The following is a 16,454-nucleotide window of genomic DNA, read 5'->3' on the forward strand; positions in this document are numbered from 1 at the left end:
CAAGTAGATTCAAGTCCGAACTGTAACTCTGCCACTCGGAAACATTCACTGTCTTCTTGGTAGGCTATTCAAGTGTAGATTTGGCCTTGTGTTTTAGGTTATTGTTATTGTTTTAGGTTATTGAATTAATCTCCCAGTGTCTGGTGGAAAGCAGCCTGAACAAGGTCTTCCTCTAGAATTTTGCCTGTGCTTAGCTCCATTCCATTAATTTTTTTATCGGGAAAAACTCCCCAGTCCTTAACGATTACAAGCATACCCATAACATGATGCAGCCACCACTATGCTTGAAAATATAGAGAATGTCAGTCATTAATGTTTTGTATTGGATTTGCCCCAAACGTTACACTTTGTATTCAGGACAAACAGTTAATTGCTTTTCCCACATTTTTTTGCAGGCAAACTTTTAGTGCCTTGTTGCAAACATGACAGATGTTTTGGAATATTTGTATTCTGTACAGGCTTCCTTCCTTCAATTAGGTTAGTATTGTGGAGTAAATACAATTTTCTTCTATCACAGCCATTAAACTCTTAACTCTTCAAGTCAATGGCTCATGGAGACATACCTGAGCGGTTTCCTTCCTCTCTGTCAACCTGACTTAGGAAGGCTGCCCATATCTCTGTAGTGATTGGGTGTATTGATACACCATTCGACGTGTAATTAATAACGTCGCCATGCTGAAAGGGATCTACCAATAGGTGCCCTTTGTGAGGCATTGGAAAACCTCCCTGGTCTTTGTGGTTGATTTGTTTTGAAATTCACTGCTCGACTGAAAGACCATACGCATACAGAATGCTCTGTATGTGTGGGGTACAGAGATGAGGTAGTCATTAAAAAATCATGTTAAACTATATTATTGCATACAGTCCATGCAACGTATATGACTTGTTAAGCACATTTTTACTATTGTGTGTAGGCCAGTGACACACTTTTTAAAAAATACATTTTTAATTTTTTTTATTTGTGCTGTAACAACAAAATGTGTAAAAAGTCAAGGGGTATGAATACTTTCTGAAGATGCTGTGTCACTTCTGCAGAGTTCAAATGCTACTACTGCTTTTCATTTAATAAAGTTCACCCTCTGAAGGTGTTATCACACTGAGCATGATGCTGTGGCCTTGTTTTCTCAGTTCTTCTAGGCTTCATATCGACTTCCAAGTGTTATCAGTTGCCCACTATCTGCATTTGAGAAGGAGAGAACCCCATGCCCAAGACAATGATTTGATTTTTGAGATTTCACAGAATCATAATATTTGAAAAGACAAAAGTTTGCTTTTATAAAGTTTTGTAACTCTAGTCATTGAAACGTGAAGTACAGTATACTAATGCTGTCTGCTGCTGGAGGGATATTAACATGGATTATTTTCGGTTGGGCCATAAAGAAACTGCTGGACAAGACAATGAGCTCTTAATGAAAATGTTTTGGGATTATTTTTAACTCCAGCACGGTGTGATACCTATCAGGGAAAGTTCACCATTTTGCAGCTGGTTATCCAGTGAACCACAGACCACACGAAATGTTTATATTTTGCCCGGTCTGGTTTTGAGAACTTTTGACAATGAAACTTAATTAATTATATTAGTTATAATTAATTATATTCGTTAATTATATTATGTTCTGTTGCTGTAGTGTGGTATGACATTGGATGTCATTTCTACATATAGATGTAAATAAACAAAGATGGAGCTTTTCACTGTAATGCACAGGGAGTGAGTATTTTGTTCAAAGGGAGATTTTACAGCTAATTTTTCAATAAATCTTTGCTGGTCTTGTCTTGGCAAGGCGTTATTTGTAGAGTTACCTGTCCAATTAATGCTTCCCAACATGTTCCCGCCGGTTTAAACTTTGGTCACACTCCAGAAACATTTATCAACACAAAGATGCTTGGTTCGAAGCAAATATGTACATGTATCCACTTTATTTGTATTGTGTACATTTCATATTGATACTGCTAAAATATAGAATAAATATCTGAAGTGTTTTATATCATACAGAGCACCTAGTGGTTATACAGGTTTTGCCTGTACATGAAGCCGGGCGACTGTTTAAGGCCCCATACACTGTCAGGACAATGTACAGGAATTGTGGCCCATTATGTTTTGCTGCTGGTCTATTCTAAATGTTCCTCTGGCTCAGATCCAGTCACTGCAGTTTGGCAGCCCAACCGGGAGAGGGGGGTACATTCATATGACTTTTCTCTCAACTTTAAAGGATTGTGATTTCAGTATCCAAGTTCTGATATGCTTCATCTTGCAACTCACAATAAATCTTGTCCATTCGCTGGAATGCAAGGTGACCTTTTTTACCTAAAAAAAGAAAAAAATGCATCAGGTCTACAAAAAAAATCAAGGCTCACATTTGTAAAGCGTCTCAAGAGTACGATTGTTGACCTCAGATCAGTTTAGCCTTTTAAATTATAATGGATAACTGTGGGGACCTGATCCTAGGTTAGCACTCTTACTTAGAGGATTTGTGATGTAGGCCCAGGTTTCTTATCCTTCACTCAAGAACACAATATAAGAATTCAGAAAATGATGCATCATAGGTAGAAATCTAGCCCAATTGAACTCAGGGCAGTTATTAAAATGATTTATGTAATCAAGTAATTGCATGCAAATGAACATGTTAATGAAGACACCATCTGACTGATTACCAAATGATAGCACAGTCTCTCTAGCAGCGCTGCGTAGGTCCTCGTCAGCCGACCGCCACAACTCAGCCACCTGCTCCACGCTCTCAGTCGCCTGCCAAACACAGGAGTTCAAAGTTCAAAGCGTGTTATATAAACCAAACCACTAGGGTGCCATCTCCTCAAAACATAACCACAACACATCTCAAGATGTGTCTTTATTTACAAGCAGGGCCAAACGTCTACCACTTCAGTGGCTCCCTCAAATATGCCACCAAAACATCCCAATGAAATAGGGTGGTAGAGAGAACTGCCAGGCCAAAACAAACAGGATTATAGCATTGGCAGCCAACGGGCTGGTAATCTACAGCATTCGTGTCCAGGATAAGATGGAATGTGTTGACGCAGAGTGGCGGATGGCAACATGTGGGCAGACAGAGGAGAGATCATCTGTGTATTCTGGGATTTGGGTTTGGTCTCCTTGTGAAACCCTGTGGCTTCGGCACAAAGACATCACACACCAAGAGGACTCACTTTGAGACACTTGAGGGCCAGACAGGCGGCCTGCTGGAGCTGGACATTGCTGTCCCTCAGCGTTTCCGTGTAGTAGACGATAGCCTAGGAGGATAATACAATTACAAGGACATAAACTACTTTATGTTCCAATTTCCCAGACTCAGATTAAACCTAGTCCTCGACTAAAAAAACTCTTTCAATGGAGAATCTCCATTCAGAATGCTTTTTACTCCTGAACAAGGCTTAGTCTGTGTCTGCAAAACCAGTCCTAGAAGAACTTCACTAATAAAGCATCATATGACAATGATATGCACTGCTGCTCAGTCTCAGTTTAATCAACTGTAATAAATACCGTCCCAACCGAGGGAGGGATGATGGATCTAGACTAGCGCTACAGTAAAGACTAAATAGTAGGATGAGATGCTTGTGTTGTCCTTCGGTAATGGATTTGTTTCTTATGGATCCCAGGACTCTTTGAGAATAATTACACAATTTAGAAATGTAAAGAAATTAGTATTTCATTATTTATAAAACATTCATAAGCATTACAATTCATTAGCATTTATAACATTTAATAAATCCTCTTAGATGTAAAGTCCCCTGTTCTGGAGACCTGTGTGGTTCTGGTACCGGTTCCAACCGACATTTTTGCTTATACATCAATCTGTGGACACCGTAGATCGAAATTGCTTGCGTAGCCCTGGTTCCCATGGACACAGTAGTATATTTAGTCCGCCTGTGTGACGTAAGATGTGACATTTGAAACCACTTGAAGCTGGGATGTCCCTCCCTTCGCTCTTCCGACTGTCCACCAACTCCTGGCTGAACCCTATGTCACGGCCACTGACAAAGCACATGCCTGCAATCCTTACATCGTAGCGCAGCAGTATAGCACTTTCAGAGATCGATTTATAGCTATTAATCTAAAATGATTAATAGATTCTAAACAAAAAACACTTTGTCATAGATGGATAAGAGTAATATGAGATGAAAGGCTAGTTCCTAATGAGTTCAGGAAGCCAATCTAGAAGTAAGGAAGCTAGAGCTCTGTGTGATATTCATATCGGTGGGAGCAGACATTTTGATCAAAACAGACCTTTAGAAAATATGCACATTTTCTCTTACACTAAACATACAAATATGTATTTTACAGTTATAAGGAAGGTGAAATCTTATAGTTAGTGGTTTTATAATTTGATTATACTACATTTAGAAAGCATATAAGTTATTTCAGTGTTATTCATAGACTTTTGTTGAATAGTTTCATATTTTTATCATATTTGTTCTGTATACATGCAGCTTGTGTCCTCAAAAGTGACTACACCTCAGCAATTTATAACTATTTCTTACCAGAAAGGTGACAATTGAACCTTTCTTGGAATATTTCAATTTTACCTTTTTTAAATTGAACCTTTATTTAACTAGGCAAGTCAGTTAAGAACTCATTATTATTACAATGACGGCTTACGCCGGCCAAACCTGGACGAAGCTGGGCCAATTGCGCGTCTCCCTATGGGATTCCCAATCATGGCCGGATGTGATACAGCCAGGATTCGAACCAGGGACGGTAGTGACGCCTCTTGCACTGAGATGCAGTGCCTTAGACCGCAGTACCACTCAGGAGCCCATTACTAGTTATTGTTTATGGTCCTCTCATGATAAATAATTACTTTTGTGGATGATGTAGATTACATTTTAGATTATATGCAGTTACATTTCAGAGGTTTTAAACAAAGAAGGATTTATAAACATTTATAAGCTTTTTGTAACTTGTACTTGACACCCAGGGCCACAAGACGTTATGACACGGTCATAATCTTGTCATATTTTGTCATAACAACTGATATAACTTGTCATAACCTGTCATAATTGGTCATAACACTGTCATGACCCATATATTTACAACTGTTGTGACATATATTGCTTTATGTTTTGGCTGGTTATGACATGGACATAAGAGTGTCAAAACCCATATTTATTCAACTTATTTTTTTCCCTGCCAAGAAGTTTCCTTCCATTTGAAAGTTTGTTTCTTAAATCCTTTGTTGTTGTAATGAATTATATACAGTTATGTTTTTTTGTCATCGTATTTGAAATAACTTGTAGAAAATACACTTTATGACTCTGTCATGAAGCATTATGACCATCCTGTGTCACTTTACTTGGACTAAGAAATTACACTTTTGACAAATGACAAGAAGCATTATGACCATCAATAATCATATAAGCCAGAAAGGCCTGTCACATACATGCCATTATATCAGTCATCAGTCGAAAGAACAATGTCTCGTCCTGCTCCTAAAATATGCTCCTCCATTCATCCCAGTCATCAGCAGCAAAGCATTGGGGTAGGTGCATGTCTGACACCAACGTGTGCGCAATTACAAAGATAATTTAATATGATCAATTAATTATTTTTTACAAAAATCTAAAATAAACATACTGTTGACACGTAGGCTATGGTGTAATGGAATGTTTCTCCTTGTGTGGGAGGTTTTGTGGGTTTTGACACTATTATGTAGGTGTCATAACCAGCCTTAAAATTACGCAATATATGTCACAGGTCTAAATATATGTGTCGTGACAGTGTTATAATGATACTGGTTGTCATATAAAGTGTTACCAAGCAGGTAATGACTTAAAAGTTTCACCGAACTATCAAAACTATTGGCCTCATCCGTACCTTTGTCCTGAAGGCCTTGTAGCCCACGGCTCTGCAGAGACAGTTGCTGGCAGCCTGGGACACCTTGTGGTTGGCATCTGTCTGGAGGCTGGCTAGGCGCTGGAGAGTATAGCCCAGGGGCAGCAGTTCGACGATGCGCCTCCCTTTCAGCTTCTTCAAGGCCTTTCTCCTCTTAGGACTCTCCAGAGCAGACACCAGGTGCACTGACACACACACACCAAAAGATTGTAAGTTATTTTCACCTTTCTATATAAAACATTAGGAACCACCTGCTCTTTCCATGACATAGACTGGCCAGGTGAATCCAGGTGAAAGCTATAATCCCTTACCTATGTCACCTGTTAAATCCACTTCAATCAATGTAGATGAAGGGGAGGAGACAGGTTCAAGAATGATTTTTAAGCCTTGAGACTTAAATGGGCAAGAAAATTGAGAGTGTCAAGAACTGCAACGGCTGGGTTTTTCACACAACAGTTTCCATCACTAATAGCCCACCACCCAAAGGACATCCAGCCAACTTGACACAACTGTAGGAAGCATTGGAGCTAACATGGGTCAGCATTCCTGTGGAACGCGTGCAACACCTTGTAGAGTCCGTGCCCCAACGAATTTAGGCTTTTCTGAGAGCAAAAGGGGGTGCAACACAATATTAGGAAGCTGTTCCTAATGTTTTGCACACTCAGTGTATAATTAAAAATCTGGGTGCCAGTTTGCTTTTGTCTGCTTAAAGACAACTTGTCATTAATTTGCCGAACAACTCGGTAGGTATTGTTGAATGCAGAAACAGTAAGGAAGGTATAGACAGGCTAAATATTTGTACAACAACAGTTGGAAAGGAAATAGATTTAGAGATAAAGGACACACATGCTAAGGAGATGTTGAGCAGAAACCCAAAAGGGCTTATCAATAAAAACCACAAGACTGAACCATCCCCTATCAGTCAAAATGCATAGCCTATTGTACAATAATAAAACAAATTATGCATCCAATACAGTACTCTAGGCTGTTCCCCAACTGCTGCTGTGGCAGCTCAGACTAGACCTGGGTTCAAATAGTATTTGAAATACTTTGATCACTTTATTGAGCATGGCTGAAGTGCCAGTTGGATGGTTTTGCACTTTTGGGATTTTTCTGTTGGTTCCACATTGCAACGGGCACACTAAACCAAGCACATCTAATGCATTTCAAACAGTAGTTGACCCCAGGTCTGGCTAGACCATACATGCCCAATTATCTACGCTTTTCTGCAGCATTCTTCACAGGGTAACTCATCACGTTCTGCACATGCAGATTTACAGTAGTGTGGATCTTTCAGTGTGTGGTGTGAGTTGTCCCCTGGGCCTTCTGAAGACACAGCTGTAGGGGCCTCTAACAAAACGTGTCCTTTGTTTCACACGATGGGTCTTTTCATGTCCTAGAGCACCCACATGCTTCAGTTTATGACTTAATTTAGTTCTGGTGTACATGGAATAGGAATAGTGTCGACAGATTCCATCCAGATGTATAGTGTGTCTTGGGAATGTTTTTGGGACTCTCACGTTCTCCTGGATCTAAAATACAGTTGAAGTCGAAAGTTTACATACACTTAGGTTGGAGTCAGTAAACTTTTTTTCCACTCCACAAATTTCTTGTTAACAAACTATAGTTTATGCAAATCGGTTAGGACATCTATGTGCATGACACAAGTAATTTTTCCAACAATTGTTTACAAACAGATTATTTCACTTAAAATTCACTGTATCACAATTCCAGTGGGTCAGAAGTTTACATACACTAAGTTGACTGTGCCTTTAAACAGCTTGGAAAATCCCAGAAAAGTATGTCATGGCTTTAGAAGCTTCTGATAGGCTAATTGATATCATTTGAGTCAATTGGAGGTGTACCTGTGAATGTATTTCTGATCCAAATCAGTCAGGTTTCAAGACTAGTCATTCAACTGAGACTGCTCTTCTCTGTATCACGGAGGCGCTCCGCACCGCTAAAGCTAACTCTCTCTCCTCTGCTCTCATCCTTCTAGACCTATCGGCTGCCTTCGATACTGTGAACCATCAGATCCTCCTCTCCACCCTCTCCGAGTTGGGCATCTCCGGCGCGGCCCACGCTTGGATTGCGTCCTACCTGACAGGTCGCTCCTACCAGGTGGCGTGGCGAGAATCTGTTAGAGATCACCACGCGCTCTCACCACTGGTGCCCCCAGGGCTCTGTTCTAGGCCCTCTCCTATTCTCGCTATACACCAAGTCACTTGGCTCTGTCATAACCTCACATGGTCTCTCCTATCATTGCTATGCAGACGACACACAATTAATCTTCTCCTTTCCTCCTTCTGATGACCAGGTGGTGAATCGCATCTCTGCATGTCTGGCAGACATATCAGTGTGGATGACGGATCACCACCTCAAGCTGAACCTCGGCAAGACGGAGCTGCTCTTCCTCCCGGGAAGGACTGCCCGTTCCATGATCTCGCCATCACGGTTGACAACTCCATTGTGTCCTCCTCCCAGAGCGCTAAGAACCTTGGCGTGATCCTGGACAACACCCTGTCGTTCTCAACTAACATCAAGGCGGTGGCCCGTTCCTGTAGGTTCATGCTCTACAACATCCGCAGAGTACGACCCTGCCTCACACAGGAAGCGGCGCAGGTCCTAATCCAGGCACTTGTCATCTCCCGTCTGGATTACTGCAACTCGCTGTTGGCTGGGCTCCCTGCCTGTGCCATTAAACCCCTACAACTCATCCAGAACGCCGCAGCCCGTCTGGTGTTCAACCTTCCCAAGTTCTCTCACGTCACCCCGCTCCTCCGCTCTCTCCACTGGCTTCCAGTTGAAGCTCGCATCCGCTACAAGACCATGGTGCTTGCCTACGGAGCTGTGAGGGGAACGGCACCTCAGTACCTCCAGGCTCTGATCAGGCCCTACACTCAAACAAGGGCACTGCGTTCATCCACCTCTGGCCTGCTCGCCTCCCTACCACTGAGGAAGTACAGTTCCCAGTCAAAACTGGTCGCTGCTCTGGCTCCCCAATGGTGGAACACACTCCCTCACGACGCCAGGACAGCGGAGTCAATCACCACCTTCCGGAGACACCTGAAACCCCACCTCTTTAAGGAATACCTAGGATAGGATAAAGTAATCCTTCTCACCCCCCTTAAAAGATTTAGATGCACTATTGTAAAGTGGCTGTTCCACTGGATGTCATAAGGTGAATGCACCAATTTGTAAGTCGCTCTGGATAAGAGCGTCTGCTAAATGACTTAAATGTAATGTATGTAAATGTATTTCAAGGCCTACCTTTCAAACTCAGTCCCTCTTTGCTTGACATCATGGGAAAATCAAAAGAAATAAGCCAAGACTTCAGAAAAGAAATTGTAGACCACAAGTCTGGTTCATCCTTGGGAGCAATTTCCAAACACCTGGATATACCGCGTTCATCTGTACAAACAATAGTACGCAAGTATAAACACCATGGGACCACGCAGCTGTCATACCACTCAGGAAGGAGACCTTTTCTGTCTCCTAGAGATGAACGTACCTTGGTGCGAAAAGTGCAAATCATTCCCAGAACAACAGCAAAGGACCTTGTGAAGATGCTGGAGGAAACGGATACAAAAGTATCTATATCCACAGTAAAACAAGTCCTATATCGACATAACCTGAAAGGCCGCTCAGCAAGGAAGAAGCCACTGCTCCAAAACCGCCATAAAAAAAGTGAGACTAAGGTTTGCAACTGCACATGGGGACAAAGATTGAGAAATGTCCTCTGGTCTGATGAAACTAAAATAGAACTGCTTGGCCATAATGACCATCATTATATTTGGAGGAAAAAGGGAGTAGCTTGCAAGCCGAAGAACAACATCCCAACCGTGAATCACGGGGGTGGCAGCATCATGTTGTGGGGGTGCTTTGCTGCAGGAGGGACTGGTGCACTTCACAAAATAGATGGCATTATGATGGAGGAAAATCATGTGGATATACTGAAGCAACATCTCAAGACATCAGTCAGGAAGTTAAAGCTTGGTCGCAAATGGGTCTTCCAAATGGACAATGATTCCAAGCATACTTCCAAAGTTGTGGCAAAATGGCTTAAGGACAACAAAGTCAAGGTATTGGAGTGGCCATCACAAAGCCCTGACCTCAATCCTATAGAAAATTTGTGGGCAGAATTGAAAAAGTGTGTGCGAGCAAGGAGGCCTACAAACCTGACTCAGTTACACCAGCTCTGTCAAGAGGAATGGGCCAACATTCACCCAACTTATTGTGGAACGCTTGTGGAAGGCTACCCGACACATTTGACACAAGTTAAACCATTTAAAGGCAATGCTACCGAATACTTATTGAGTGTATGTAAACTTCTGACCCACTGGGAATGTGATGAAAGAAAGAAAAGTTGAAATAAGTAATTCTCTCTACTATTATTCTGACATTTCACATTCTTAAAATAAAGTGGTGATCCTAACCTACCTAAAACAGGGCATTTTTACTGGGATTAAATGTCAGGAATTGTGAAAAAAAACTGAGTTTGAATGTATTCGGCTAAGGTGTATGTAAACGTCCGACTTGAACTGTATTTATGCTGTGGTCTACTACATTGTCTTTGCCTCTGCTTCCTGTACCTCTTCCATTATGGTCCTAAGATTAACATACTGTAGCTAACTTTTCTCAAATGCATGGAACTGAATGAGGTGAAACACTTCAATGTTGAAGGTTGTCGTCGGTTGTGTCTATGTCCCTCCTTTTTCTTTTTATCTTTGCTACTTTTTTGTACAGCCCCGGAGTTTTGCCTGGATTGCATGTAAAATGATCCTCTTGCCATGTAAACCAAGCCAGCACAGTTTGGTTCAGGACGGGTGAGCCTGATAGTGTGAATGAGTCCTGTGACAGGATACCTTCTCTGGAGAGGCGGGAGATGTGTTCTCCCAGGTCTGTGAAGCTCCAGCGGCTCAGGTAGGTGGAGAGCTGGAAAACTGTGACCCTCTGTGGACTGTAGCGGGCCATAGGCACCATCCGACAGCTAGCTTGGATCTGCTGCAACAGCTGCGCAAACACTGCAGACGACACAATGTATCAGTGACAGACTACAGTCAAATACCAGCTAGCCTCTGGGTCATTCCACCAATTTGGAGAGAATTATGTTGAATTTAATAAAAAAAAATCTGAATTCATGTAAACATTACAGTTTTGAAAACATAGCTTGTCCATGAAAAAAAGTGGTTAAGCTGCCTATAAATGTCTGTACTGATTGAAATATTACCACTACTTTTGTAATAACCATGTCTATCTCTATTTCCAAAACACAATTCAAAACAATCACAATCGCTTGTTTGTCTTTTAATAATGTTAAGCATCTTTTAACACAGGCTTAACACCTACTGTAACAAACACTTTGTACGTTTTCTTTTTACACGTTTAACATAGGCCAGGCCCTGTTGTTACCTCATATCCCAGTGATAATGCCTTGCTTCAATTGGCTCAACCATTGGCTCAGCTTACCCAATTTTGACTATATTAGTCCACATAGCTACAAGGATGCACATTCATGCTAGGGTTATGACCTCATATTGAAGCTTATAGAGAACCCAACTGATATATAGAACAATTTAAAAATGATCTACTTTGGTTTAGATACAAGCACCATGAAACCTCTAACACAACACATTCATTTGACAGGCTCTGTTGGCACTCTTTCTTCTACCTTAGCTGTTTATAGCTGTTTTTAACGAAACCGAAAGGAGCAGTTGGAGGATGACAGCTGCCATTTGGGCCATTTTGCGTCAGTCAACAGATTTGATATTGTGACTAATACTGGAACATATAACTTTTAGCCTGATTACCTGCTTCTGCATTCAATGACACTATATACACCTTGGCCTGCCAAGACAACAAGTAGGTGGCCAAAGCAGTAAAAGACTAGCAACCAGGCTAGCAACTATACTGAAGCCATGCCCTTTTATTGTTTCCATTGAGTTAGCTGTTGTGCTACGGTGCTGACCTGCGTCTGGCTGGCCGGGCTGCTTGGCTTTGACCTTGTGGATGTAGCGTTTCCTTAGGGTCTGGACAAACATGTCAGTGGGGCAGCAGAGGGGCGACTCAGTGCTTGTACACTCCTCCCAAAACACCAGCAACTCCCTCTGTCTCTGGGCCTTTGGGAGAACTAGGGGAAGATCAGAGGAAGAGTTATACAGATGTACTATGTTAATTTGACCAGTTTCTCACAGCAAGAAAATAATCCTGCAGCAACAAGAAATGTGAATTATTATATGGATAATCATTAAATTGACCTTTTTTTAGTTGTTGGTCTATTTTTTGGGGTGGGCAAATCAAACTTTAGAAGCCTTTTTAAACCTTGCATTGACTACAAGTTTGCATTTCCTGTCTGCGAAAACAGTCATCAAATTAAGAGCGTACACCTGTACATTTATTGATATGTTAAATCAGATCAGAGGCCTCACACTGACCACTATTGACAGAGTTGTGTAATTCTGTCTATGCAACCATGATCATTTATATCCAGTATCTAGGATAATAAGTTAATTAGTCATATGCAAAGCTTCATTTTTAAAGGGAAATGGAGCTTCTCTTCCCTGTCATACATTTGATTTAAAACAATTACAGCGGGACAGGAGACAGAGAGACAGAAATCAAATCAAATCAAGCTTTATTTATACAGCACATTTCAGAGCCAGGAAAAAAATAATAAAAACAATGAAAATAAAAACTGAAATATTTACTGCCAACAAACATAAAACATAAAAAACAAAAGAAAAGCAACGCTAAAAAGTTGTTTTAAGAAATAAGGGGATAGACAAATTCTTATTTACAATGACGGCCTACCGGGGAACAGTGGGGAGAGGGACCCTTCTTTGGGATAGGGGGCAGCATTTTCACTTTTGGATGAAAAGCATGCCTAGAGTAAACTGCCTCCTACTCAGTCCCAGATGCTAATATATGCATATTATTATTAGCATTGGATATAAAACACTCAAGTTTCTAAAACTGTTTGAATGATGCCTGTGAGTAAAACAGAATTCATATGGCAGGCAAAAACCTGAGAACAAATCCAAACCGGAAGTGGGAAATCTGAGCTTTGTAGTTTTTGAACTCAGCCCCTAGCGAATACACAGTGGGATATGGGTCATTTTGCACTTCCCAAAGCTTCCACTAGATGTCAACCGTCTTTAGAACGTTGTTTCAGGCTTCTACTGCGAAGGGGGGCCGAATGAGAGCTGATTGAGTCAGAGGTCTGGCAGCAGCCTCAATCTCAGTCATTCTCATTCACATGAGAGGTAGCTCTCGTTCCATTGCTTTTCTACAATGGAATTCTCCGGTTGAACATTTATGATAAAACATCCTAAAGATTGATTCTATACTTAGTTTGACAAGTTTCTACAACCTGTAATATAACTTTTTTAACTTTTCGTCCAACGTTCGGCTGGACCTGAACGCGCGTTTGTATTTGTTTACCAAATGCCCTAACAAAAGAAGCTATTTGGACATAAATGATGAACGTTATCGAACAAATCAAACTGGGAGTGCATTCTGATGAAGATCATCAAAGGTAAGTTAATTTTTATAATGCTATTTCTGACTAATGTTGACAACACAATATGGCGGATATTTTTTTGGCTGCTTTAATGTCTGAACGCTGTACTCAGATTATTGCATGGTTTGCTTTTTCCGTAAAGTTAGCAGAACCCCAGTCCTAGACAGGTTTTAACTGCCTTGTTCAGGGGCAGAATGACAGATTTTTACCTTGTCAGCTCAGGAATTTGATCCAGTAAACTTTTGGTATGGTCCTGAAGCAGCCCCGTTGGCTACGAACCCAAACTCTGACACATACATTTTTGTAATTTTCCTCCATTTAAAAAAATAGTTGAACCAGTCTCTAAAACAAAGCATTTAAGAGAGAAAAGATGGCTACTTACTGTTACTGACAGAGAGCATGTCTGCCGTCTCCAGCATCAACCTGCTCACTTTTTCAAGTACCTCTGCTTGGAGTGACATCTCTTCCAAAATGTCCCTGTGAACTACCGTTGACTCTGAACTCCTCATTGCCTGTAAATCAGGGCCACTGGTTACACACCTTCAATTTCAGGCTGCATAGTTACACAGTTATAACGACTTCTATTACAATTTACTTTGTTATTTTAATTAAAACTATTCCCTGTGTCCCTATTCTCTGTCCTTTCCCCTGAAGAGTGCACTTGTTCACTTACCCATTGGATTTAAAAGAAAATGACTGCTGGACCATGCTTACACCAATCCAATGCTTGTACATTTGCGGTGAAAAGTACATGATCTCACACTTAAGGAGAAAGGACAAATACAGACTACTAAACACAGACTAACAACCAAAATGTCCGTCTTGTGTTTGACAGTATTGGACAGGCCCCATACCTCCAGCAGTAGAGTGCAGATGCCCAGGTGTGTTTCCAGAGCATGGTCCAGACTACAGTTCCCAGTGGTCAGCGTGGCAACATCTAACTTGTCTCGTGATTGGCTTTCCTGATAGAAAAGCCCCAGGCTCCTCAGCGTGCTTTCCTGGAATGAGCTGATTCTATTGGATGAAAGAGACATGAAAATATTGGATGAAAGAGACATAGTGGAATACAGTAGGGACTACAGTAGGGACTACAGTAAGTCCAAATACTACAGTGTGGGCCTGCTGTACTTAATTATCTCAGGTTGGGTGGTCCACAGACTACACATTAATCCACGTTATTATAATAGTATTAAAATCACATTTCACAAATGAGTATGATTGAAATGGGAATTATGGATTTATGCTACTCTATGTCATGATATATTTACGATATTTGCTTAGGTCTATCATATCATGTGGGGCGGCAGGGTAGCCTAGTGGTTAGAGCGTTGGACTAGTAACCGGAAGGTTGCAAGTTCAAACCCCCGAGCTGACACGGTACAAATCTGTCGTTCTGCCCCTGAACAGGCAGTTAACCCACTGTTCCCAGGCCGTCATTGAAAATAAGAATGTGTTAAATAAAGGTAAAATGAAAAATATATATATATTCAATAGCGCTACACATCCACAAGGGGGTGGGTTGGAGATTTCTCATTGTAGCTACTCTGCTAGTCTCATCTGCTGTGGTGGTGCCTAGAGGAAGTGGGTATATTCTAATTTGCCAAAAATGTACCAAATGTCCCTCCCAGCGAAGGAAAGGCACCCTTGTGTGAATAACCTACAAATATAAATCCCATATTGGTCGTTCACTGTCAGACCAACCCAATATGTACTGTAAAAGGATGAGGCTGTCGACTGAGGCAGAATTCACAGGTTTCAGAATTTTCCCTTTTTTTCAGGATTTTGTTCTTATACTAAAAAAAAAATGTTTAAAAAAAATGCATAACAATGCTTAAACCAAACCAGGAGACCACTTTTGAGGTCTGGGAACAATCTAAGATTTATTTTATTTTATTGTGTAGTTACCCTTTCATTCAAGTACAACTAGCACGGTTGTTTGGTTAGCAGTGTTTCTATAGCACATGAGATGGAGTTTGCGAAAACCACTGGGTTTATGCAAAAAAACAAAAAAGGTTGCTGGATCCAATCCTGAGCTGACAAGGTAAAAATCTGAGCAAGGCAATTAACCCGCTGTTCCCCGGACGCCGAAGACATGGATGTCAATTAAGGCAGCCCCCCACACCTCTCTGAATCTGATTTCAAATGGATACTTCGGTCTCTGTCCATGAAACCGTTTGCCTGTGCGTTGCACATTTTAGAACAGTGTTTTTCCTGCACATTGCATTTTGGAACATTTGCACGTATAGGCCAACAACTGTATGCACATTGCTGCACCTAAAATGTGAAGAAAAAGCTAAATATTCTGATCTGTTCCATCAGCCTTATTAATTGATACGGTGTATACCTCCACAACATGACTTTGATACACATCATGGGGATTAAGAAGTGAATATATGCAATGCCCATTGAAAAATAAGTGGGTATATGGTGTATACCTGCATATACCCTCCACTACACCACTGTCTCATCTATGGCTGAATGGGAGTATGTTCATGAAAACTCTTTCACAACCCACCCTGTGTCATTGAGGCGCACGCTGCCCATACAGGAGACGTCTTCATCAGCATTGAAGTCTGTGGAGAGGAAGTCAAAACTCTCCAGCACCTCCTTCTCTTCCACAGCAAGTGTTTTGGCAGAGGAGCTCTTCAGCAAGGAAAGGTCATTCTGAGAGGGTAACACACACATGTGCAGACACACACACACACAGGCACGCATGAGCACACACACACGCCCAATTTTTCAGTTTTTGATTTGTTAAAAAAGTTTGAAATATCCAATAAATGTCGTTCCACTTCATGATTGTGTCCCACTTGTTGATTCTTCACAAAAAAATACAGTTTTATAACTTTATGTTTGAAGCCTGAAATGTGGCAAAAGGTCGCAAAGTTCAAGGGGGCCGAATACCTTCGCAAGGCACTGTATTAAACAACTCCATCAGTTGCTGTGAACTCAGATTAGTTCCAACTTTAATTCATTCAGCACTTTGTTTTAGGAGGGGATAGTGTGTTACAGTAAATGGCTTCAACATTCTGTCCATACATTCTGACCATACATTCTGACCATACATTCTGTCCATACATTCTGTCCATA

At 41.2% G+C, this 16,454-nt stretch overlaps 1 protein-coding gene across 3 annotated transcripts in view; it reads right to left on the bottom strand.

Annotated features, from left to right (window-relative positions):
• Positions 1–1,900: 1,900 nt before the first annotated feature.
• The window catches only part of ripor3 (RIPOR family member 3), a 64,421-nt gene continuing 49,867 nt past the window's right edge, over positions 1,901–16,454 (bottom strand). For all 3 annotated transcript variants that reach the window (XM_035778472.2, XM_035778474.2, XM_035778473.2), the window contains exons 14-22: positions 15,880–16,028; positions 14,219–14,378; positions 13,747–13,876; positions 11,814–11,975; positions 10,711–10,869; positions 5,828–6,030; positions 3,163–3,246; positions 2,653–2,743; positions 1,901–2,305 (exon numbers count right to left, since the gene is read on the bottom strand). In XM_035778472.2, coding sequence (XP_035634365.1) covers positions 2,205–2,305; positions 2,653–2,743; positions 3,163–3,246; positions 5,828–6,030; positions 10,711–10,869; positions 11,814–11,975; positions 13,747–13,876; positions 14,219–14,378; positions 15,880–16,028 — 1,239 coding nt within the window. In that variant the 3' untranslated portion in view covers positions 1,901–2,204. The remainder of the gene's footprint in view (positions 2,306–2,652; positions 2,744–3,162; positions 3,247–5,827; positions 6,031–10,710; positions 10,870–11,813; positions 11,976–13,746; positions 13,877–14,218; positions 14,379–15,879; positions 16,029–16,454) is intronic.

Source organism: Oncorhynchus keta, chromosome 10, assembly GCF_023373465.1.
Source record: "Oncorhynchus keta strain PuntledgeMale-10-30-2019 chromosome 10, Oket_V2, whole genome shotgun sequence".
NCBI classification, from domain to species: Eukaryota; Metazoa; Chordata; class Actinopteri; order Salmoniformes; family Salmonidae; genus Oncorhynchus; species Oncorhynchus keta.